At 42.0% G+C, this 26,336-nt stretch overlaps 1 protein-coding gene across 2 annotated transcripts in view; it reads left to right on the plus strand.

Moving 5' to 3' along the window:
• MTMR7 (myotubularin related protein 7) overlaps nucleotides 1-26,336 on the plus strand; it is a 97,314-nt gene that overhangs the window by 11,505 nt on the left and 59,473 nt on the right. Inside the window, exon 2 of one of the 2 annotated variants that reach the window (XM_060085791.1) lies at nucleotides 26,131-26,253. In XM_060085791.1, coding sequence (XP_059941774.1) covers nucleotides 26,131-26,253 — 123 coding nt within the window. Of the gene's footprint in view, nucleotides 1-26,130; nucleotides 26,254-26,336 lie in introns of those variants that run through there. The other variant, XM_060085792.1, reaches the window with a different exon arrangement.

Raw genomic sequence — 26,336 nt, forward strand, 5'->3', positions numbered from 1 at the left:
GCCACTAGCGTGTAACGGCGGCCGTTACCTTTTCTTTAGTTTTCCAAGTTGTGGTTAAGCAGGAGTTTTTTCAGCATTCCTCAAAACCACCTGCATTTCTTGAAATCGTCACTTCTAGTAGGTTCAGCAAAAGTTTAGTTGAAGTCTGGTTGTTCGGGTGCGAGTCGGGTGTGGGTACAGAACACATGGTGTGTCGTAGACCTTAAGAATCCCTATTCATTCAATACTGTGTAAATGCAGGTAGCTTTCTAATTAGGGGATATACTCTGTGTGTGTGTGTGTGTGTGTGTGTGTGTGTGTGTGATGGAGAAAATTCAATGAAGAAAAATAGCAAAATTCAAGGAGAGGGATGTTGGTGGGAGTGAGTTAGGGTGGTTATCTGATATATGCTGATAATACAGCCTTCCTGATAAAATGACATTTGAGCAGAGGCCTAGAAGTGAGGGAGCAAGGTATCCGCTCACCTAAGGACAGCAGAGGGTCTGGAAGTAGGAGTGTGCTTGGAGTCTTCAAGGAGGAGCAGGAAGACAGGGTAGGTGAGGAGCAGGGATGGGGCAGTCGTGGGCGATGAGCTTTGAGGGGGAGCAGGGCCAGAGCACGTGTGGACACTCACCTGGCTGTGAGGAGGTACCCAGGAGGAATCCGAGCTCGGACTTACAGTTAGCAGGCTCTTGGGCAAAAATAAACTGGGTGGAGGTAGGAGGGTAGGCAAAGCTGGAAAGAGGAGGTGGTGGGTAGCAGTGGAAGTGGAAGTAAACAATATATTTACAAGTAGAGTGCTAAGGATTTACTGACAGAGTAGAGATGAGAGGAGAGAAAAAGAGGAGTTAAGAAGAGCGCCAAGGTTGTTTGCCCCCGCCCTGGAAGGGTGGATTGCTGAGACAGGAACAGCTACAGGAGGGGAAGATGGGAAGCGAGGTGAGAGGGAACCCGGGCCTCAGTTTTGGACACACTGAGTTTGAGATGCCTGTTAGACATACAAGCGATTTCCTTAATAGGATCAGGGAACCCCCTTAAGGAACTACAGAATGGCAATACAAGAGTGGCATACTTTTTTTTTTTTTCGGTACGCGGGCCTCTCACTGTTGTGGCCTCTCCCGTTGCAGAGCACAGGCTCCGGACGCGCAGGCTCAGCGGCCATGGCTCACGGGCCCAGCCGCTCCGCAGCATGTGGGATCTTCCCGGACCGGGGCACGAACCCGTGTGCCCTGCATCGGCAGGCGGACTCTCAAACACTGCGCCACCAGGGAAGCCCGAGAGTGGCATACTTTTTTAATAGGACTGTTTTTTTTTCTTTTTTATCACTTTATAAAGGTCTCAAATCCTTTTGAAAATAGTCTGATGTAAATAAATTCAGTCAATAAATACATATTCTGGAAAATTTTCTCATAAGCCATATGCTTGTATGTTAGGTCAGAGTTTCCTATGGATCTCGTTGTTTTTAAAGAGTAATTAACACTGAATTATTTTCAGTTGAATATTGAATGTTCTGTCTTGTACATAAATAATACATTTACTCCCAATAGTTTAATTTTTGTTCTTTTCCACCTTCGCCTATCACTTATCAAGATGGACAGTAAACAAATACATTTCTCAGCATGAGAGGAGTATAATATTTAAAGGTATGCTAGATTGTTCCTTTGTAATATGAAAGGTTCTGCTTTGCTTTCTCTGGTTTCATCTGTTTTCAGAAAGCAACTAATACACTTATAACTCAACAATAACAAAAAAATCAATGAGCTCAATTAAAAAGTGGGCAAAGGACTTGAGTAGACATTTCTCCAAAGAAGATATACAAATGAAAGCATATGAAAAGATGTCCAACATCACTAGCTATTAGGGAAATGCAAATCAAAACCACTCTGGACTACCACTTCATACCCATTAGGATGGCTCTTGTTAAAATAAATAAATAAATGAAAATAACAAGTGTTGGCAAGGATGTAGAGAAATTGGAACTCTCGGACGTGGCTGGTGGGAATGTTAAATGGTGCAGCTGCTATGGAAAACAGTTTGGCAGTCCCTCAACAACTTAAACATAGAATTACTGTATGATCTAGCAATTCTGCTCCTACATACATGCCCCAAAGTATTAAAAATGGGGACACAAACAGATACTTGTATTCCTGTGTTCATAACTGCATTACTCACAATAGACAAAGAATGGAAACAATCCAAGTGTCCAGCAATAGAAGAATGGATAAACAAAATGTGGTATATACATATAATGGAATATTATGTAGCCATTAAAAGGAACAGAGTTCTGATATATACCACAGCACGCATGAACCCTTGAGACATTTTGCTGGCTGAAATAAGTCAGACAAAAAGCTTCAAATATTGGGTGATTCCACTTCTATGAGATATCTAGAATGGGCAACTTCTTAGAGACAGAGGTAGAATAAAGGTTAACAGGGGCTAGGGTAAGGGAAAATGAAAGTTATTACTTAATAGATGTAAAGTTTCCATTTCAAGTGATGAAAAAGTTTGGGGATAATGGTGGTGGTTACACAACACTTTGAATGTACTTAAAATGGTAAATTTTATGTTATGTGTATTTTGCCACAATAAAAAAAAACAAGCAAAAACATTCCCTAACACATAACCAGTGCTGAATAAATAGTGAGTGAGTTTGTTGAATGAATGAATGAATCCCAACTATGCTTAATTTGACAAATGAACATCAGCTCTTAGCATGGTAGTGGGGGGGTGACAGTGTGGCTCTGAAGTCAAGTGACCACAGTTTAAATTCTTACTCTGCCACTTCCTTATTAGGTATATGACTTTTAAAACTTTTGGCATAATTTTTAAAAATGAGAAGTAATTCACATAACCATAAAAGTCACACTTTTGAAGTGTACAGTTAAGTGGTTTTTGTTACATTCACAGTGTTGTGTAGCCATCATTACTGTCTAATTTCAGAACATTATCATGACCCCCAAGAGAAACTTCATACCCATTATAAATACCCAGCTTCATACCCATCAATTCCAGTTTCTCTCTCCCCACACTCCTGCAAACACTAATGTACTTTTTCTTTCTACAGATTTGCCTATTTTGGACATTGTATATAAATGGAATGTTATAGTATATAGTTCATTATGACTGGCTTCTTTCACTTAGCATAACGTTTTCAAGATTCATCCATATTGTAGCCTGTATCAGTATGTCATTCCTTTTTTTGCTGAATAATATTCCATTGTGTATATTCACCCACATTTATTTATCCATTCATCAGTTGATAAATATTTGGGTTGTTTCCACTTTTTGTTTATTATGAATAATGTTGCTATGAACACTTATATACAAGTTTTTTGTGTATGTTTTCAGTTCTCTTTGGTATATACCTAGGACTAGAATTATTGGGTCACATGGTAACTATATGTTTAATCTTTTGAGACTGTTTTCCAGAGAGGCTGCACCATTTTATAGTCCCAACAGCATTGTGTGAGGGTTCCAGTTTCTTTGCATCCTCACCAGCACTTGTTATTGTCTGTCTTTTTGATTATTACTATCCTAGTGGGTGTGAAATGGTCTCATATTGTTGTTTGATTTGCATTTCCTTGATGGCTGATGATGTTGAGCATCTTTTTATGTGCTTATTGGCTATTTGTGTATCTCCTTTGGAGCAATATCTATACAAATTCTTTACTTTTAAAAATTTTTTTTTTGGTGCAGTTTTAGGTTCACAGCAATATTGAGCAGAAAGTACAGAGATTTTCCGTATACCCCTCCCCCACCCACATGCATAGCCTCCCCCGTAATCAGTATCCCTCACCAGAGTGGTCTATTTGTTATAATTGATAACCCTACATTGACACATCATTATCATCCAAACCCCATAGGTTATTAGGGTTCAGTCTTGGTGTTGTACATTCTATGGGTTTGCACAGATTTATAATGACATGTATCCCCCAATGTAGTATCATCCAGAGTAGCTTCACTGCCCTAAAAATCCTCTGTGTCCCACCTATCCGTCCCTCCCTTCCCAACCCTTGGCAACCTCTGTTATTTTTGTCTCCATAATTTTATCTCTTTCAGAATGTCATATGGTTGAAATCATACATTATGTAGCCTTTGAGATTGGCTTCTTTCACTTATAATATGCATTTAAGTTTCCTCCGTATCTTTTCATGGCTTGATAGCTCATTTCTCTTTAGTGCTGAGTAATATGCCATTGTGTGGATGTATCAGAGTTTATTCATTCACTTACTGAAAGACATCTTAGTTGCTTCCAAGTTTCGGCAATTAGGAATAAAGCTGTTATAGACACTTGTGTACAGGTTTTCGGCTCCTTTGAATAAATCCCAAAGAAAGTAATTGCTGGATTACATACTAAGAGTGTATTTAGTTTTGTAAGAAACTGCCAAACTTACTTCCAAAGTGACTGTACCATTTTGTACTCCCACCAGCAATGAATGAGAGAGTTCCAGTTGCTTCACATCCTTGTCAGCATTTGGTGTTGTCAGTGTTTGGATTTTGGCTGTTCTTGTCAGTGTGTAGTAGTAACTCATTGTTGTTTTAATTTGCATTTCCCTGATGACACATGATATAGAGCATATGCTTATTTTGCCATCTGTATGTTTTTGGTGAGGTGTCTGTTATGATCTTTGGCTCATTTTTCAATCGAGTTGTTTTTATCAGAAATGTCTTTTGCAAATGTTTTCTCCCAATCTGTGGCTTGTCTTTTCATTTTTTGACTGTGTTTTACAAAGCAGAAGTTTTTAATTTTAATTAAGTCTAGCTAATCAGTTCTTTCTTTTGTAGATCATGCCTTTGCTGTTGTATTTAAAAAGTCATCGCCAAACCCATGATCAAGATTTTCTTCTGTGTTATATTATAGGTCTTTGTTCATTTTTAATTGTGCCATCTATAAGGGACCTCCTTCGTGGTCCAGTGGTTAAGACTCTGCACTTCCACTGCAGGGGGCATGGGTTCGATCCCTGGCTGGGGAGCTAAGATCCTGCATGCCTGGTGCCGTGTGGCCAAAAAAAAAAGCATATGTTCCCTCTATATTTTTATTGTTGAGTTGTAAGTCTTTGTATATTCTGAATACCAGATCTTTCTCAGATATATGACTTGCATATATTTGCTTCCATTCTGTGGGTCTTTTTTTCATTTTCTTGTTGTTCTTAGAAGCACAAAAGTTTTTAACTGTGATGAAGTCCAATTTATCTATTTTTTTCTTTGGTTGCTTGTACATTAGTTGCTATATCTAAGAAACCATTGCCTAATCCAAGATCACAAAGATTTTCACTGTGTAGGTCTTTGATCCATTTTGAGTTAATTTTTGTATATGGTGTGAGATAGCTGTCTATGTTCATATTTTTGCATGTGGGATTCCAGTTGTCCCAGCATCCTTTATTGAAGGACTTATCTTATACCCTTTAATTATCTCCACAACCTTGTGGAAAATAAATTCACTATAGTTGCACGGACCATAGATGCCTGGGTTTCTTACTGGCCTCTCAGTTCTATTCCTTTGATCTCCATATTTATCCTTAATTAGTACCACACAGTCTTGATTACTGTAGCTACGTATATGGTCTTGAATGAGTCGCTTGAGGTTTCCCAAAGCCTTGATTTTCTCATCTGTAACTCATTAGGAGACTAAATGAGAGAATACATTTAAAACACTTAATAACGTGGCACTTAGAAAACTTTAGCTGTTTTTCTTAATTTTATTATCATCATCATTGCAAAAGGAGGTGGTCACCAGTTTGTATGCTGGGAGAACTTCTATGAAATTTGAGAATACTAATTTTTTCTTTATCCAAACATTTCATTTGATTTACTCATCCACTTCCTCACTTTACAGTGGGGTTGACTAGTTTTTCCTCTGAAGGCACTCTACAAAGAGTCCTTTCCTGTCACCCAACTCTAGTTCACACCCATACTTGAGAGCATATTTTTCTTTCATAAAAATGTTAATTTCATCAACCACGTGAATTTTAGGTAAGGTGTCAAGTTTTGCTCAGGAAGCCTCTGTCGTGGCCTCCAGTTCCCTGGAGAAGAAGCCTCAGTGACATCATCCAGGATTCCAGAGGGAGAGTCTTTTTGGAGTGGATGTGTGGGGAAGAAACTGAGAAAACAGTCTCATTTTTTTTTTTTTTCTTTTAGTGGATGAAAGTAACATGGTAACATTGGTGTCTGCATTAAAGCTTTCAAAAGGGATACCATTAAGACATGATATACCTTGAAATATTTGAATGCTTGTGAGGAATGAGCAAGAATGACTGTGTAACCTCCTACATATGTCCACTTTGGACATTTATTTATTTATTCGTGAATTTCAACATATCTCACTTGAACTCACATTATTGACTGATTTGGTTTAGTTATCACTTCTGTCGTATCTCCACAGGCACACAGTGTCTGGAATGCTTGTTTTCACAGAACAGATGTGCCTGTATTTTCTTATCCTTATTTAAAGTTTATTTTTATTGGTTTTTCCATTCTGAATGGGACAAGCTGTGAAGTATGCATGAAATTAAACCTCTTGACCACGCACCCAGGGCTCCGTGACTCTGTCCCGTGTGATGGTTCCGTTTTGTATTCTTCCGTTGCACTCAGAGGGAGGCCGAGAAGCTCATTTTGTACCATATTTCTTAGGCCAGGAACAGTGTAAACTATTTTCTTCTGGTGCCCTTTCCCCTGGTGGACAGCTAGTGGACAGCTAGTTGAAGCCTTTGGGAGTTAAAGTACTTCCCAGGACATAGGCCCAACCCTTTCTCCCTCAGCCATTTAAAATAGTTTAAAAATAACCCCACTTAACGTTTTGTGGCAGGCTGTGACAACTTTATAAAAATTGTGTGTTTACTTTTCTCCTCTTTTTCGTGTATTAAAACACTGTTTATCACAGATTCCCGGAGAAAAAATTTACTGCCAAGCTCTGAAAGAAAGTTTCATTCCTCAGGGCATGTAGCAAAGCACAGATTATTTCGAATGTTCAAGGTGGAGTTGACTTCCACATGGAAGTGAGCTGCTCAGCCTGCATGAGTAGTGGTGGTTTACCAAAGGGGTTCTGCCTTCTTGAGCTAAGCGGATCGATTCAAAGACCCTATTCATGCATGTATCCTTTCACTTGGACCTTCAGCAGCTCTTCCTTGAGTGCTTTCTGTAGGCCAGGTGCTGTTTTAGGCCTTGAAGATCCATCCAGTGGTGAACAGGACAGGCCCTCTAGTGGAACCTCTAATGGAACTTACGTTGTAGGGAAGAATCAAGCAAACAAAAAATATTCCAATATTGCAATATAGATATAATCACTGTAAGTCAAGACCTTGGAAAATCGTCTACTTTTAGAAGGTTTATCTGCCAAATCCTGCTACCTTTCTTCCCCTGTAAACCTTCCAGTGTGGGCTTCTCAGCCCATTCAGAGTGAAAGGCAGTATCCTAGCATCCTCTTCAAAGGCCTGATGGCCCCAGCTGCCTATGGCAACTTGTCCCCACTCTACACCAACTCTGGTCCAGATGTCCCACCTCCTTGTAACCCCTTGAATTATTCAAAGATCTTCCTGCTCAAGGTCTTGCAGTGGTTCCTTTTGCCCGGAATGCTGTTTTCCCAGATTTCCTTGTGGCCGGCTCTCTCACTTCCTTTGGTCTCTACTGAAATGTCCAATCATTTTATAGGCGAGGAAGTCCCTGGACATGCTGGTGCCCCTCCCCACCCAGCTGCTTATCTTGCTTCCGTTTCCTCCCTAGCACCTTCTGGCATGCATATATGTTTGTTTGCTTTGCTTGCTTATTTGTCATTGCCTGTTCCCTTGCCCCCCCAGACAGTGCAGGCTCCCCGTGGGCAGTGACTTTGTCTTGTCCACTGCTGTAGCCGCAGAATCCAGAGCACTCTGTGCCTGGCACAGAGTGAAGGTGCACAGTGAAGATTCCTTGAATGAATGAATCAAGGAAATGGTTTAATGTGACTGGGTCCAAGCTTCACTATCTTTCAACAGCCTTCTTCTTTTTTTTCTTTTTTGAAAAAATTTTTAATTGAGGAGTAAGAGACATATAGCAGTATTATTAGTTTCAGGTATACAACATAGCGATTCAGTATTTGTATACATTGTAAAATGATCACAATAAGTCTAGTTAACATCTGTCTTATTTTTTAACACAATTAAGCCAGTGTTCCCTGGTACTCTAGTGGTTAGGGTTCGGTGCTCTCACATTTATGCTAATATTTTATTAATAATTCAAAAGTACTTTACAAGAAAATATAAATATGGCTTCCAAAAAACATGTTATACCTGGATTTAGTACCAAGTTCACAGATTTTCGTTTTGCAAGGACTGCCAGGCTCTAAAAAGTGAAGCAACATTGTAACCAAAACTTTAACCCCAAGGATTCTCGCAAAACATTACAAATGACAGCACGAAAAAAAGTCTTGCATAGTCACTCCAAATTTAGTTCTACAGTGTACCCAGAACCTGGCAAGACATGGTGTCTTGCACAGTCTCAACTTTTCAAATAAAGAATGTTACAAAGAGCTATATAATCACAGCAATCACATAAAGAGTTTATGACCTAAAGCAAAATGACCTAAAGTTTCTTGAAACTTGTCAGCTTCTGTACCACCTGGGTAACGTCTTCCCAGTGTGAAGACGAGTTTTATTTTGTTTTTTTTAAATCTCTAATCTAGTTTAATGGTGCAGCTTTTGTTTTTACCTGCTGGCTTGTGTTCACAGCAGCTTTTGAAGACTGCTTGTTCAACCGTAGCTGCATCCTATACCCCAGCTATGGAGAAAAAGGTAAAACCTCTTAGTCCCATGGCACTTAGTTTTAGTTTTCACCTTTGCAGATGAAGTTTGGTATTTTGTTTTTTTGTTTGTCTTTATTCCTTGTTTCTTGTCCTTGCAACATCTTTCATCACTGAATATTACTTACCTTGTCTGAAAATTCAAATTCAATAATAGAGCATTCCTGGTTAATCATACCTGAATCTACCTATAAGCGCTCACATACTTTGTTTTTACCATAGTGCTATTAACTTTCAGTCATTGGACGAATATTTTAGCACATGCGTGTGCTAAGCATTAGGGCACAAAGATGAAAAACACATAGTGCCCGTCCTCAAGAAGCCTCTCCTCCAGGGGTTGCAGTGTTGATCTGATAACCATTGTAATGGTCCATCATTTCAGGATGCCAGTAAGCCAAGGACTGCATCTCCTTTTTCCTTCTTCCCACAGTTCTAATGTAAGTGTGGGCCTGCATTGTTCATGGTGTTGCAGGGAATATTGGAAATAAAAGAACCTTCCTTGAGAGTATGCATTCTGGGAAACAATTAGAACGGTTCAGTAAAAATAGCATGTAATAAGGCAGTGCAGAATAAATGGGAAATAAATAGTAATGACCAGAAGTGCCAAAGCAATTCCCAGTCCACAGAGAGGATGACCTCTGTGGACTGGGATGGTCAAAGGGAGGCAGTATTGAGGAGGCGGGTCTTGGGTATTAGGCTGGAGGGGACATGCTGTGCTGGGTGAGTGGTGTCCTTAGGCTCCTGGGGACCTCAGAGCTCTTTGTGACAGGACAGTTGTGCAGTCTTTCTAATTGGGCCTCAGAAGAGGCTTCCACGTCTTTGCGTCTGCACGGCGTTCTGCTGTAAAGTCATTTCCCAGAATGGGAATGATGGGCTCCCAAGGGGTGTCCTGTAAGATGAGAAAGGGGAAAATGTGGTGCCGATTATAGAGTTTGTCCTTGGGGGCTCGGAGCCCGGGGTGAGGCATGGGAATGTGTAAATGGGCTGGAAACTGGCCTTGCCCGCGTGGACAGGCTGTACCCCTTCGCCCTCTGGCACCGATACTTGCCAGGAGACGGTGGGAGGGGCAGGGGCGTATACCACTCGGTTCTCTCTGTGCCCAGGCTGTGTCCTCTCTTTGGACCAGCAGTGAGTTCCATTTGGCACAATTCGCCCTTGGAAAACTGGTTTCCCATAGTTTCCAAAGAGCTATATAAGTAGATGGTTTAGTCCTTTGCTAGCGGTGCCTTTGTCAAAAATATGTCAACTTCAGAAGCATTTTAGAATTTTAGAAATATTTTTAGAGGAAAATCATCATCATAAGATAAGCCTTTGCCTTCTATATTGCTTCCTAGCTAGGTCTTATTCTTCCAATATTATTTTAGTTTTCAAAATGACTATTGTTTTGAAGCCAGCTATCTTGAATAGGTTGTTCCATAGGTTTATTCTTTGAGTCACAATGGGCCCAGGATCTGTTCTTCATTTGTTTTCCTCTCAATCTCTTTCTTCCTCTTTTTCTCTTATTTATGCTTGTTGAAAATGGTATTTTTGGTTGAGGTTATTTTAAGGTGGTGTTGAAATAAATCCTGAGACTGTCCTCTTGTTCAGCAGCGCATGTTCTTTTAAGCCTACACATCCAGGGTCATCCTACCAAAATAAATTATATGGGCCCTGTGCAAGTCTCTCAAGTGCCTGACTTTATTTATGAGCTTGGCTGCTGGCATAACGTTTATAGTTTCCCCTGAGCAAAAATGGGCTCCCTTTTCTTTTCTCTGTCTTTTCCAAGAATTGCTAGCAATCTCATTTCTTAAGTAGCTATATAGGTCTGTGTCACTTACTATTTTAGCTTTATTATCCCCCTCAGGGAATTTTTAAAATTTAGTTGAATGTCAGTCAAATCAACTGTTTTATTTATTTATTTGTTTATTTATTTATCTTTGGCTGCATTGGGTCTTTGTTGCTGTGCACGGGCTTTCTCTAGTTGTGGCGAGCGGGGGCTGCTCTTCATTGTGGTGCACGGGCTCTAGGCGCGTGGGCTTCAGTAATTGTGGCACATGGGCTCAGTAGTTGTGGCTTGCAGGCTCTAGAGCGCAGGCTCAGTAGTTGTGGCGCATGGGCTTAGTTGCTTCGCGGCATGTGTGATCTTCCCGGACCAGGGCTCAAACCCGTGTCCCCCTGCGTTGGCAGGCGGATTTTTAACCACTGCACCACCAGGGAAGTCCCAAATCAACTGTTTTAACAATTGTATAGGCAGATGGAACTCAACATTGTGCCCATTTATAGGCATTCAGGGCTATCTGAAATCATCAAGAGATTTCCTTTACCTTGGCTTAAGCTGGATAAAAATATCCTTTTCTTTTTATTTTTTTAACTCAAAATTTTTTTAAAATTTTGGCCGTGTTGCGCGGCTTGTGGGATCTTAGTTCCCCAACCAGGGATCGAACCTGACCATGGCAGTTAAAGCGCTGAGTCCTAACCACTGGACCACCAGGGGATTCCCAAAAATATCCTTTTCTATATAGGAAAGTTGACTGACTTTTTTCTTCTTTTAAAAGCAAATTTCCCACAACTTATATTTTTTCAGAGTATAACCTTATTTATTGGAATTATTTGGAGATTTGTAGATCTGTAGAAATAAGTGTGTCAAGTACCTATTTCTTGTGTAGAGAAAGGTCTTAAATTTTCCAGCCAATTGGGGAAATATGTAGATTCTTCACTTTGAAAGCTGACACACTAAACATCCTTATAACATGCATACAATTCAGAATCTTTATTTTCATTGTCTTTTTGTGCAACTAGCATAACAGAATATTCTGGATAAACCCATTCATTCTTTTACCTCTTTTTTTTTTTTTTTTTTTTGTGTGGTACGCGGGCCTCTCACTGTTGTGGCCTCTCCCGTTGTGGAGCACAGGCTCCTGATGCGCAGGCTCAGCGGCCATGGCTCACGGGCCCAGCCGCTCCGCGGCATGTGGTATCTTCCCGGACCAGGGCACGAATCCGTGTCCCTTGCATCGGCAGGCGGACTCTCAACCACTGCGCCACCAGGGAAGCCCTAACTTTTGAAAATTAGATCAAGATTACCGGAATGAACTTTTCTACCAATAGCTACCCATGGGTGTGTCTACGCTCCTTGGATTATGAGTCTGTTTCAAGCTGGGTTTTAGTCTTTCCAGATCTGAACCCTCCTACTTCAGTTAACCTGCCTGATACTGGCTCTGTCCGGACAGAAGCTGGTGCTTGAGGGGGTAAGATGGAAGAGGCGGGCTCTGTAGGCTAGTAGATGCTGTCGGAGGAAGCAGCAGAATGGGGGTTATCTGCACATGCGCAGATTCTGGTAGCGCAATATGTCTTTGGAGAATAATCAGTGGCCTCTATTATATGATTTTGGCGATGGTTTTGGGTATTAAAAAAGGAACCTGCTGAAAAGGCAAGGTGCTGCCAGGCTGTGGGAGGCCCTGATCAGTAGTACTGGGAGCACTGAGGCTTTGAACAGCGAGTGATGTGACAAAGGCGTGGAGTAGGATGACAGTCTGGGAACAGAGGGCGTGGTAGCCGTGCGCCGGGCTCTGGCTGCTCACCGTGCATTCTCCCGGGCTCACTGAGGGCCCACGCCTGCTCTGCCCAAGACTGTGTGTTTTTGTGTGGCTCACACCGGGCCACTCATCAGGTCATTCCTGTGACCACTGTGACTGGCTAAAGTGTATGCATAGGACCCAGTGAAATGCAGCGAGGCTGCGTGGGCTGCGTGGAACGCATACGGTGAGGCTGGGTTTCTGGAGCCCTCGTGAGCAGAGAGCCGAGAGCCAGCAGAGAGGGAGGGGCCCCTGCTGAGAGATGGGGGGCGGGGGTGGGGCTGGGGGCTTTGAACCCCTGGCCAGTCTCATCGTTATGGTTAAATGCTTCATTAAAATCCCTTTTGGCTGCAGCCATATGAAGCTGAGACTTCTGTCTCTTGCTCCTGGAAGAGTCCTGACAGAGGTGGAGTCAGATAATCTGCGGGCAGTGTTACTGATTAGGAGCCTCTGGGTAACTTGTCTGGGTCCCTGGCACAGAATAGACACTCAACAAATTAATAACATGAATTAATAAATTAATTACATTAACAAAGGTTAAACTGACGGGTGGCAGCCGTCTCAGGGATTTTTTTTTTTTTTTTGCAGTACGCGGGCCTCTCACTTCTCTGGCCTCTCCCGCTGCGGAGCACAGGCTCTGGACGCGCAGGCCCAGCGGCCATGGCTCACGGGCCCAGCCGCCCTGCGGCACGTGGGATCCTCCCGGACCGGGGCACGAACCCGCGTCCCCTGCATCGGCAGGCGGACTCTCAACCACTGCGCCACCAGGGAAGCCCCTCAGGGATTTTTAATAGGTGCCTTGCTTTGTAGTATATCTGACTGTATTGACTAAGTTTTAGAGAATAATTTAGCTTCATAGCGGGATACATTTTTAAAAGACTTAATTTTTCAGGCAGCTTGAAAATAGGATTATTTTCATGCAGTCTGAATGTGTGTATCCTACCCGCATCTCTCTCTGTGTTATGTCAAAGATATTTTATAAATTTTACGAAGGGCAGGATGTCTTAAGTATTTCTTCTGGTTACATGCCATATATTTTCTTGGATTGTGCTTTGTGATTTTTGCCTTTCCCTCATTTATTCTCCAATATCTGACCTCTGAATAAAATGGTCCTGGGAAAAGACTTTCATTAGTTTTATAGTTTTAAACAGATTAAATCTGCCTTTTGGGAGAAGGATTGGTGTTTCTGATTTTTCTACCAAATGGCTGGATTAGAAAACTCCTGAAGCTTCCTGACTACCCCCGTTTTTTTTTTTAATACATTTATTTATTTACTTATTTTTGGCTGCGTTGAGTCTTTGTTGCTGCACGCGGGCTTTCCCTAATTGTGGTGAGGGGGGTCTACTCTTTGTTGCGGTGCGCGGGCTTCTCATTGCGGTGGCTTCTCTCGTTGCGGAGCACAGGCTTTAGGCGCGCGGGCTTCAGTAGTTGGTACGAGGGCTCAGTAGTTGTGGCTCACGGGCTTAGTTGCTCTGCGGCATGTGGGCTCTTCCCGGACCAGGGCGCGAACTCATGTCCCCTGCATTGGCAGGCGGATTCTTAACCACTGCGTCACCAGGGAGGTCCCTGACTACCCCCTTTTATGAGTTCAAGCAACTTTATGCAACTAGGAAAAACGTGTATCTCTTAATTTCTTTAAGTAAATTTTTTTTTGCAAACAAGTTTATTATATGACATTTTACCATGTGATTTTATTTTATTTTTTTGATGTGGATCATTTTAAAAGTATTGAATTTGTTACAGTATTGCGTCTGTTTTATGTTTTGGTTTTTTGGCCGTGAGGCACGTGGTTTCTTAGCTCCCCGACCAGGGATCCAACCACACCCCCTGCATTGGAAGGCGAAGTCTTAACTGCTAGAGTGCCGCAGAAGTCCCTACCATGCGATATTATTTTTCCAGTTTTATTGAGATATAATTGACATAGAACATTGTATTGGTTTAAGGTATGCAGTGTAATGATTTGATATATGTGTATATTGCAAAATGATTACCACAGTGTTAGCACTCATCACCTCATATAGTTAACAATTTTTTTCTTGAGATGAGAATTTTTAAGATATACTCGCTTAGCAACTTTCAAATATACAATACAGTATTGAAAGTACTCCTTTTTAAATTGGAAAAATCAGATGCTTTTTTTCCCTATTATAAGAGATTATGACAATTCCAAGTGGTCTGAAGAATGTTTTACTGCTTCACTTTTTCTTCATCTGTGTCAAAATATTCTGCAACTGTCATTGAGTAGCCCATCTTTTTTGCAAACTCTGTCGTTACCACTACTGTAACAGGGGAAATGGAATCACAGACACGAGGTGAGCATTCAGTGGGAGCAAGAATGAAATCTCCGAAGTCTCTGTTATGAACTTGTTTGTCAATAATTACAGTTTATTCATAACTACAGAGATGGACGCCTTTCCTCTTTCTCTCTCACACATGTAGTTACTTGCAGGTGGAATCATTCATTGTCCAGGAGCTCTGGGTTCAAACTTAAAACATCCTACTTGGTCTTCCCTGGTGGCACAGTGGTTAAGAATGCACCTGCCAATGCAGGGGACACGGGTTCGATCCCTGGTCCGGGAAGATCCCACATGCCATGGAACAACTAAGCCCACAAGCCACAGCTACTGAGCTCTCGTGCCACAACTACTGAAGCCCATGCGCCTAGAGCCTGTGCTCCACAACAAGAGAAGCCACTGCAATGAGAAGCCCATGCACCGCAACGAAGAGTAGCCCCCACTCGCCACAACAAGAGAAAGCCCGCTTGCAGCAACGAAGACCCGATGCAGCCAAAAATAAAATAAAATAAATACATTTATTAAAAAAATAATCCTACTTAGTGCCACAGGGACACCTACCATAAATGAAACATTTCTGTAATTGATGCGTGGCTGGTGAGAAGTGCACCTTGATTCCTGATGTGGTTCTCCTGCTGCCAGAAGGTCGTGGCACCTTATGACATGAAACAGGCCAGAGCACCTGTCATGACTCTGGCCAGCTGTTCCTGGGACCACGTGGGAGCCAGGCTCCCCAGGCCTCCTCAGTACCATGGCGGGCATGCACCCCTCCAGACCAGTGAAGTGAATAGACGGCGTTAACATGGCCATTTTTTTTTTTTTTTGCGGTACGCGAGCCTCCCAACCTTTGTGGCCTCTCTCGTTGTGGAGCACAGGCTCCGGATGCTCAGGCCCAGTGGCCATGGCTCACAGGCCCAGCCGCTCTGCGGCATGTGGGATCTTCCGGGACCGGGGCACGAACTCGTGTCCCCTGCATCGGCAGGCGGACTCTCAACCACTGCGCCACCAGGGAAGCCCAACGTGGCCATTTTAACTTAATGCTCTACACCGAGTTATCAGTGCTTTAGCTTTAGTCAGAACTTTTTATGTGTTAACCATGTAACTCTGTCATTGAAATTTTAGGGAAAATGGAGGATTTACAATGTTAGGCTTGGACCGAAGGGGTAAAGTATGGGGGCACATCTTGGGAACGCGTGTGGGCGTCAGACACTTCTGGTCTGAAATCTGGCTCTGCTGCTTTCTAGCTGTGGGGCCTTGGGCAGTAGGTCTACAGGCTGCATGTGTATTTTATCATGTGTTCAGTGGGACCACTATGGCTAGTGTTCAGCCAGGGTTAGAAATAGTGTGCGGACAACACTTAGGACAATACCTGACACTCAGCAGTTGCTCAGTTAATGTGACTGTTGTTGTTGTTATTATTACCCTTCCTTCTTTCGTCCCTTCTGCTCAAGGGAGAAGTTGAGAGAAGTCTTCCTCAACGGTGCTTCCTTCTTTACCTTCAGCTTTTCTGGAAAAGTCCTAGATTGGCCTCATTGTGATTCTCAGCAGTTCGCGAGTGAGTGAGCAGGTAGTGGGCACTGCTTGAAGCCAGCACAGCCTCTGTACCCAAGACTGTGGATACCTGAGGCCGGGCTCTGCCCTCGGGGGCTTCTCTCCATTGGGCCCCGAACACTGGGCTGCAGTGCAGCCCCTGGGCCACTTTCAGAGAGTGTTGTGGCATCTGCCGTGGCCGAGGCTGGTGCTTCCTTTCCTTGGGAAATCGCTAGAGCTTTGTTGGCCAACCACGGTACCGAGGCGCTAAATTTCTTGAGATTTAATATTGAGTCATTAGCGTGTGTATTTTCACAACTGCTGTTTTCTGGGTTTTCTGACGTCTCTCTGAAGCACCTCTGAGTTAACCTGTGCAAGTGTGGGAAGGCATTAAATACCTGTAGGTCCTTTACAGGAGTCAGAACCCAGATGGAGTCGCTCAGCTGCCTGCAGCCAACGGTTCCCTTTCAAAACCAGAACCGGAACCAGAACCAGAGTCGAGGCCTCCTGACTCGCAGACAAATATTTTACTTTTCATGTTCCTGGACTTAGAAAATGTCATGATACCAAATTTAGCACGACAAACTATTTATCTAGTTGCTTTTCTTAGATTAGAACATAAACTTGTCTTCGGTTTTGGCCGCTGCAGACATTTTGATTTCTCCCTGTTCGGCAGCCTCTGGATCTCTTCCCCCGGCTGACTGGCCATGACCCTCAGCCTACTTTATATGGGTTAGAGGACTCGTCTTCAGCCCAAGCAAAACCGGTGGCCAGTGCCATTCATTTTCCTTTCTTTCATTAAAAGGTAACCCTACACTGCACTTTGGACTCCCTGTCCTACAGAGCAGTTTTTCTTTTCCAGATAGTCAGAGATGATTTTGGAATCCCAAAATGCTCAGTAGTCAAGTATTCAACCTGCAGGGTAGAAAGTAAAGACTTCTGTTCTGTTTAGATTGAAATTAGAAGGTGGTGCAGTGGAGAATGGCTGAGGAGAGGCCGTGTCTCCCTGTGATGGATGGGGGAAGGACCCAGCCATACTTGTGTCCTGTTTCAGGCCTCACAGTGCCGTGGAGGGGCCCCATGTTTTCACTGAGGCTTTTCAGCCTCGGCCTAGAAAAGCTGATGAAAGCTTTTTTTCCTCTCAATCTAACCTCAGCAGAGCAGGGATGGGAATGAAAAGGCTATTAAACTGGGGCACAGCCTTCTCCATTGAGTCTGTAAGATTCTTCAGGATGGACAAAGACTCCATCCTAATCAGCCTTTTGTTCTTCTTCCCAGAACCTAACACCGTGCTACACAAAGGCATTTTGTTGAGTGGAATTGGATGTTTACTGTTCTTTCTTTTGGTTCTGAGAATCCTGAACATCTCCTCGTGCCAACATTCCGGTTCCCGTAGCCCATTCCCAGGCCTTTTGTCTTTGGGTTTATCTCAGAGAAGAATGTTCTCATAGTGGTTTGTGAATATAGTTTTACAGTATAATTTTCTCTTAAATCATTCTGTTTTTTAAAACTTAATTAATTAATTAATTAATTTTTGGCTGCGTTGGGTCTGTTGTTGCTGTGTGCGGGCTTTCTCTAGTTGCGCCTAGCAGGGCCTACTCTTTGTTGCGGTGCGTGGGCTTCTCATTGCGGCAGCTTCTCTTGTTGTGGAACACGGGCTCTAGGTGCTGGGGCTCAGTAGGTGTGGGTCACGGGCTCTAGAGCGCAGGCTCAGTAGTTGTGGCGCATGGGCTTAGTTGCTCCGCAGCATGTGGGATCTTCCCGGACTAGGGCTCGAATCCGTGTCCCCTGCATTGGCCGGCGGGTTCTTAACCACTGTGCCACCAGGGAAGTCCCAGCATTCTGTTTTCAAATACTAATTTCATGTATAAAGTTGCTTAAAATAATTGTTAACTGGTTATCCTAAACATATTAATTTTGGGTAACAGAGCTAGAATGACCTCAGAGGCATTCACCAGGGTCCACAGCCTCGGTGACCTGTGAGCTTGGCCTTCGGAGCTGGATAGACCTTAGCTCCAAGCTGAGCCTTCCCATGTACTGCTCGTGTGACCTGGGAAGATTTGTCGGGTCTCTAAACGTAACAGTGAAATGAAGATTATGTGAGGACCCGACTCATGGGGTTATTGTGGGGATTAACTGAGGTCAGACATGCAGTGACAGCACAGTGCACGGCACAGAGTAAGTTCCCCCAAAATGTTTAATTGTTGTTTTTGTTATTATTATTTTGGTAATTTTTACATAAGCCAACTGACGGCTGGGATTGACCCGACCCATGCCATGTTGGTAGTTATTTTGAACACCTCCATTCTATTCCCTTCAGAATTCCAAAGCTCTTCCCAGAATTTCTGCCGGTTCCCTTGGATGTTTGCATTTTCACAGTCTCCTCTAGCTCCCACTGAATTAGTTCAGGTTAGAGATTGTTTCACCATCCATTTAGGCCCCTCTGGTCCATGACTCAGCTGTGTTGTATTAAAACCCACCTCTTACTTAATTACACAGCCCTTGTCCAACCCATCAAGGCAGTACAGTATACAACCTACTCTCCTGAAGACTGGGGGCAAAGGAAAGGTTCAGTAAAGCAAAGGCAGAGATTAGATTTTTCCTCCCCATCCCTGGGTTTCTTTCCCCTGGCACTTTGCCATGTAATGAAAAAATGCTTAAAATAAGGTATAAATATTTTCTAAAATACACCAAAAGGTTCACAGTGCTTGTGGTTTTTAAAAATATTTATTTATTTATTTTTGGCTGAGTTGGGTCTTCGTTGTGGTGAGTGGGCTTCTCATCGTGGTGGCTTCTCTTGTTGCAGAGCACGGGCTCTAGGCGTGTGGGCTTCAGGTGCTGTGGCACATGGGCTCAGTAGTTGCGGCTCATGGGCTCTAGAGTGCGGGCTCCGTAGTTGTGGCCCATGGGCTTAGTTGTTCCGCGGCACGTGCGATTTTCCTGGACCAGGGATCGAACCCGTGTCCCCTGCATTAGCAAGTGGATTCTTTTTTTTTTTTTTTTGCGTTACGCGGGCCTCTCACTGCTGTGGCCTCTCCCTGAGCGCAGGCTCAGGGGCCATGGCTCACGGGCCCAGCCGCTCCGCAGCACGTGGGATCTTCCCGGACCGGGGCACGAACCCGCGTCCCCTGCATCGGCAGGCGGACTCTCAACCACTGCGCCACCAGGGAAGCCCAGCAAGTGGATTCTTAACCACTGCACCCAGCGAAGTCCCAGTGCTTGTGTTTCAGTTATGGGCCTTGGGTGATTTTCTTTCCTTCTTCTGTATTTCTGAATTTTTAAACATTGTATAAATAAGCATGTTTCTTAATTTTTAAAAAGACCAGTTTTAAAAGCTGGAGGAGAAGCTTTGTAGGACTGGGGAGACTTCAGTACAAGCAGGATAAACAAATCCTTGCCCAGTGATCCTCATCTCCTTTTTCTAATCCTTTAAAACGTATTTCTCACAGTTTCCTCCGAATGGGAGTTATTTTATTTCCTGTGTGCATCACAGTGTGAGACACCCCCTGGTTGGCAACGCTCATAGGCTTCTTTGTCTTGATGTGCCTGTTGCTTCTGGAAAGCTCTTTGCATGCTTTGGTCTTTTGCTGCTCCAGGGTGGAGTTTGAGTGGTCAGGTTCCCAGCTCTGGCTTCTGCCCTCACTTCCACAAAGAGTAGAATCTCCACTTTCTCAGCTCTAATGAGTTCACTCCTCCAGCTGTTGTGTTATGGCTTCTGATCCCAGGGCTCCCACAACCCCTTCTGCATCTTCCGTGTTGCTGAGTCCAGTGGGCATTTTACAGTTCTTGCCTTACTTGATTGCTCAGCAGCATTCGGCATAAACATTCTCCTTTTAAACCACTCCCTCCGCACCCTCTCCCCTGAGAGCACACTCTCCTGACTGTCCTCCTAACTGGCCATTCCTCCAAGTTTGCTTTTCTGATTCCTCCTCTTGCCTCAGAGCTTTAAGTGTTGGATGCCCTCAGATCTTTCCTCTTGTCACTCTGCATGCTCTCCCGAGGTAACCTCTTTCAGTCCCATGATTTCAAATATAATTTATATGCCAGTGACTAAAAACTGCATTTCAGCAAACCTAAGACATCAGTGATTGTAAGATGCACTGAGATCTTATTTACCACAGAGAAAGAAACAAAAGTGCTGCCCGTTAAATGCCACAGTGGCTTCTTACCACATTAATCATAAGATACATTCCATTTTTGGAAATGTCAGAAAGTGAAAAATGTACACTCAGGAGTTAGTGATAATAGTGTGATATCTTTGCATAGATGAATTGCCATTTGCAGAGCACGAATGCCAAGTGTGTCTTAAGCGTGGTGTTCCCAGGAACATGCAAATGAATTGCAATAACTTTGTCTTAAGAAGCTGGTGGTTTCCTGGGCTTCCCTGGTGGCACACTGGTTAAGAGTCCACCTGCCAGTGCAGGTTCAAGCCCTGGTCCAGGAAGATCCCACATGCCGTGGAGCAACTAAGCCCGTGCGCCACAACTACTGAACCCGCGTGCCACAACTGCAGAAGCCTGCAAGCCTAGAGCCCATGCTCCACAACAAGAGAAGCCACCACAATGAGAAGCCCACACACCGCAACGAAGAGTAGCCCCCGCTCGCCACAACTAGAGAAAACCTGTGTGCAGCAACGAAGACCCAACGCAGCCAAAAATAAATAAAATAAATTTATAAAAAAAAAAGAAGCTGGTGGTTTCCTAAGAGTCATTAACTCTCCAAGTATGAAAGAAGCCTTATTACCATATAGTTTATTACATGTGTAGATGAGGTAGAATTAAGTTAGCTCAACAGTGAGGAGGAGTTATTGAACCACTGGGTCTTCATGACGGCACCCAAACTCTTGAGATTTATTTCAGTTTTTCTAGAATTGACTGACTGTAGCATCACAGTCAAGAACGTTCTGGCTGTCTTAGTGTAAACCACGTGGTGGTCCCTGCACAGTGCTCCCCATCTGCACAGAATTTCTCAGATACTGGGATTTCAATTTTTATTACTCATTTCTTTTATTACATCACTGGGAAATCATGCTGTTGGTGTTTCCCTCATTGTTTTTTATTTTTTCCCTCCCTCTCCTTCAGCATTACTTTTGACAGCTGTGAGACCTGTGAGAATGATTGCCAAATCTTGAACTGTAATTTTCCTGCGGCAGCATCCAAAGTTAACAAAAAGACATGGAAAAATCTCATGAAGTGTTCTAACCCACCACCATCTGCAAACCTTGTTCTGTTCCACTGAGGTTTTCTAAAAATAATCTAAGTGGTATAGCTTTCTTCACTTCTATAGGGAGAATAATTCATACTAAATACTTTGGCTTCAAAATATTATCTTATGTTCAATGTGGTTACCCTAATAAAGTTTTGTTTCATTGCTTCTAAGTGCAGAGAGAATTATTTACATTCTGTTTTTAGATACTTTTAATTGGTATATCAATCCTGGACCTCTGGTTAATTTAGCTAGGCACATTTCAGCATGCAAATGAGTTTTTCCCCATAGAAGTGTCCTAAAAATAATATATCCCCTTGCTTTTCTCCTCCCACAGTCTCTTCCATGATATCTTTCTCATAGTCACTTCAGAATAGAATGTTTAATGACAAAAATTTAAATACCATAATCCAGTCGTGTGGGAATTGAAAAATATTCTCTTTAAGAACTCTTGGGTCAAAGAAGAAATAAAAACTGCAGTTATAAACTACCTAGAAAGTAATAAGAATGATAATATTGCAAACAAAACTCATAAGATGCAGCCAGAGATTTACCTGGAGGAAAATGATTGGACTTAAAGCTTGTTATTAATCAGAAAGAATGAAAATTGATGAGCTATTAAATCCAAGAATTTAAAACTGAGCAAAGAGGGACTTCCCTGGTGGTCCAGTGGTTAAGACTCCATGCTTCCATGGTAGGGGACGCAGATTCGATCCTTGGTCGGGGAACTAAGATCCTACATGCCTCATGGTGCAGCATAAAAGAAAAAAAATTATAAAAAAATTAAAATGAACAAAGAAACAAAAACCACATGATATACTCAAGGAAAGCATGTTAAAACATTTATTAACAAACACAAGCAGAAAGTAGCGATTGGAAAAGAGAAAAATTAACTTGATAAATCCAAGACCTGTTACTTAGAAGAAAAACATATGCATATCTAATCACAAAGAGATAAGAACATAGTTCACAGTATTAGGAATGAGAGAAGGGGTAAGGAGAGAGGGATTTACCCACAGGCAAGAATTAAAAGATTGTAAAGAATTTGAAAATCGGCAATAAGATAATTTGAAAAGAAAATAGATGTCAAAGTGAGATTTAGTAAAAAATAGAAATATTGAACAGATCTATAATTGTACAAAATTGAATGAATTATTAAAGTATTTCTGTATAAAGAAGTGCCCATATTTCTTTCAAATACTAAATAATTTGTATGTTGAAAGCTTCCTAATTAATTTATGTAATTTTAACTGTGATGATTTCTTAAAAGCACAGATGCAAAAAAAACCAAAAAGGAAAACAAGAATAAAACAATTATAGCAGATAAAATATAAGGAATATTGAAACACTAACACACTGATTCCAAGTTGGTCATATACCAAGATCCAAGACTTCTTTAAGGATTAAGAAATCTATTACTATGATTAATAGCACAGGACTAAAATAAAAAAGTAAATATTCATCCAAATATATATTTAAAAGGCATGATGTTCATTCCTCATTTTCAAAAATCAAAACTGTTACTAAACTAGGAGTAGGTCGCTTCCACTATGTGATTTTTAAAAAAACATCAAACTCGAGGGTAAAATATAGGAAGTGTTCCCATTAAAAACAGATGTGCACATGAAAAGATGTTAGCATCATTAACCATTAGGGAAATGCAACTAAAAGTCACAAGATACTATCTCATACCTACTAGGATGGCTATGATCAAAAAAAAAATTATTTAACAAGGGTTGGCAAAGACATGGAGAAATCAGAACCCTTATAGATTGGTGGTGGGAATGTAAAATGTACAGCCACTTTGGATTTGGAAAATAGTCTGGGAGTTCCTCAAAAGGTTAAACAGAGTTACATAAGAACCGGCACAATTCCATTCCTAGGTGTATATACACCCAACGTATGTCCTCATAAAAACTTGTATGAGAAAAAACTTGTGTAAGAATGTTCATAGCAGCATTATTAATAATAACCAGGGCTTCACTGGTGGCGCAGTGGTTGGGAATCTGCCTGCCAATGCAGGGGACATGGGTTCGAGCCCTGGTCTGGGAAGATCCCACATGCCGCGGAGCAACTATGCCCGTGAGCCACAAATACTGAGCCTACGCGTCTGGAGCCTGTGCTCCACAGCAAGAGAGGCCGCGATAGTGAGAGGCCTGCGCACCACAACAAAGAGTAGCCCCCGCTCGCCGCAACTAGAGAAAGCCCTTGCACAGAAACGAAGACCCAACACAGCCAAAAATAAATAATTAAAAAAAATAATAGTAATAATAACCAAAAGGTAGAAACAACCCCAATGTCCATCAACTGACAAATAGATAAATAAAAATGTGGTATATCCATAAAATGGAATATTTTTGACAGTAAAAATAAATGAAGTACTGGCACATTCTACAAATGGATAAACTTTGATTGAAACACGGATCGAAAACATGATGCTAAGTGGAATAAACCAGTCACAGAGTACAACAGGCTGTACGATTCGGTTCATATGAAGTATCCAGAATAGGCAAATTCGTAGAGACAAAGTAGATTGATGGTTGCCTAGTGCTGAGGTGGTTAGTGGGGAAAGAGGGCTGACTGCTACTGGGAACAGGGTTTCCTTCTCGGGGGATGAAAATGCTTTAACATTGACGGTTGCACAATGATGATCTACACAATGCTGTGAATATACTAAAAAGCGTTGAGTCGTATACTCTTAATGGGTGAATTGTATGGTATCTGAATTCTGTCTCAATAAAACTGTTATTAAACCAATGACAAGCAACACAAGAGTGTTGTTACTGCTGTTATTTACTGTTATTCTGAAGGTTCTAGTTAATGCCATTAAACAAGAGGAATGAAGGTATAAATATTGGAAAGGAAGAGAGAAATTATTACAGAAAATATTCCTGTCTACTTGGAACATCCAAGAGACTTTGGTGAAAAAATTATTAGAACTAGTAAAAGAGTTTGGTAAAGAGGCAGTTATAAAACATACAAATAACAATTAAGCCATAGGCTACTATCCTTACTATATAAACAGTTTTCATGAATGTAAGAAATGACCACCTGGTATGTGAGGACCATTTATGAAAGAGACACACTGATGAATAACCCTGTGAAAGAATGTGGAGCACTGTAGTGACAAAAGAAGTATTTTTTAAAACCACAAGCTGGTAGGTTAAGGACACTGCTGTTGAATGACCATTCTTGATACACATAGACATTCACAAGGCCTCAGGAATGATGCAACCACCCCCCGCATAAATTGTATGCCCCCCAAATATAGTAAATACCTAATTCTTTATTTGCCTCATTAGATCCCTGGAAATTGGGAAGAAGTGGGACAAGACCCTCAAGTACTCTTCCCAGAAGGCTGGTTTGGTTCTCAGGGCTCAGAGGAAACTGAGGCAGTGGAATGTGTGGAGTGATGTTTGCCCTTGGAGTTGTCCTGACGATCCTGAGGGGTGTCCATTCAGTTCGCTGTCCCCGCAGGGCTTCCTGGAGCGATTGAGAAGCCTTGGGCTCTCCAACTGCATCAGCACCACAGCTTCTATATTAGACTAAAGAATGGCGCACATATGATTCACTAGTCTCTCAGCTGCCTCAAGGAAGCAAGTCACCATCCTGATTTGAGGGACGAGGGTTGAGCCAGTGTCTTTTTGTAGACGGTTGATCCTTGGCAGTAGTAAGTAGCATTGCTAAGCACTGCCATCCTTACTAGAATGTTCATCCAGTGTTTGGGGTGGCTCTGCCTTATTGGAGTCGTGGTTGCTGCTTTCTTCGTTTGCCCTGTAGAAACTGTCTTGTCATTTCCTTTACATTTCATATTGAAATGATCCCGATGCACATATTCTTGAAATTACATTTCAGAGATGTATGCTTGATAAAAGTTGTTTCCAGAAGTCTCCTGTAGCAGTTTGAATTTTAGCTCAGGGGTGAGAATTCTATTTATTAGAAAGATTTTATTATAAATATTAACATCTTAATTTGGTAGATTTTCTTGCTAAGCATGCAGAACATTCTTCTGATACTTTTTGCTCCTGTATGAATATTTGTATTTCCTACTAGTTTATATGGAAGCAGATAACCTTGGGGCCATTTCTACAACTGAGAAACACATAGGAAAATACATTATTTTTTTAATAGAATGCTATTCATATATAGTTAATGTGTAAACTCAACTTTCATGTGTATGCTTCCTGCCTTAAAATTACATAATTACAGTGAAGGAAAAATGTTGACCTATTTAAAACACAGAAAGGGTATTCTTAAAGAATAGGATCTATATACATGGGGAGGGGGAAGGGTAAGCTGGGACGAAGTGAGAGAGTGGCATGGACATATATACACTACCAAATGTAAAATAGCTAGTGGGAAGTAGCCGCATAGCACAGGGAGATCAGCTGGGTGCTTTGTGACCACCTAGAGGGGTGGGATAGGGAGGGTGGGAGGGAGACGCAAGAGGGAGGGGATATGGGGACATGTATATGCATATGGCTGATTCACTTTGTTAAACAGCAGAAACTAACACAACATTGTAAAGCAATTATACTCCAGTAAAGATCTTAAAAAAAAAAAAGAGTCTATAACTCTTTTGTGGTACATTGAAGGTTATATTTAAGGAACTGGTGAATTTTTATCTTTTGATATACAGAATCATTGTGAGATCTAATTAAGAGGGCAAGTTTTGGTTTTTATCACTGGGAGAATTTTCAAAATCGTATTTGGATCAAGCTCGAGATTACTTACTGATTGTTTTTTGTGAACAGCTTTTTTGCTCTAATATAACCTGTCACATTGATTTCTCTAGGTTGAAAATGTCCGCTTGGTAGATCGAATATCTTCTAAAAAGGCGGCCCTTGGTACTTTGTATTTGACGGCTACTCATGTCATATTTGTGGAAACTGCACCTGACACAAGGAAAGAAACATGGGTATGCATTCCTTATTGTTGGCTTTATGTGTTTTCCATTGTTTTAAGTAACAAGTTTTGACCCTCTATTTTTTTGTTTGTCCT

The sequence above is a fragment of the Mesoplodon densirostris genome, chromosome 20 (assembly GCF_025265405.1).
Source record: "Mesoplodon densirostris isolate mMesDen1 chromosome 20, mMesDen1 primary haplotype, whole genome shotgun sequence".
Taxonomy (NCBI): Eukaryota; Metazoa; Chordata; class Mammalia; order Artiodactyla; family Ziphiidae; genus Mesoplodon; species Mesoplodon densirostris.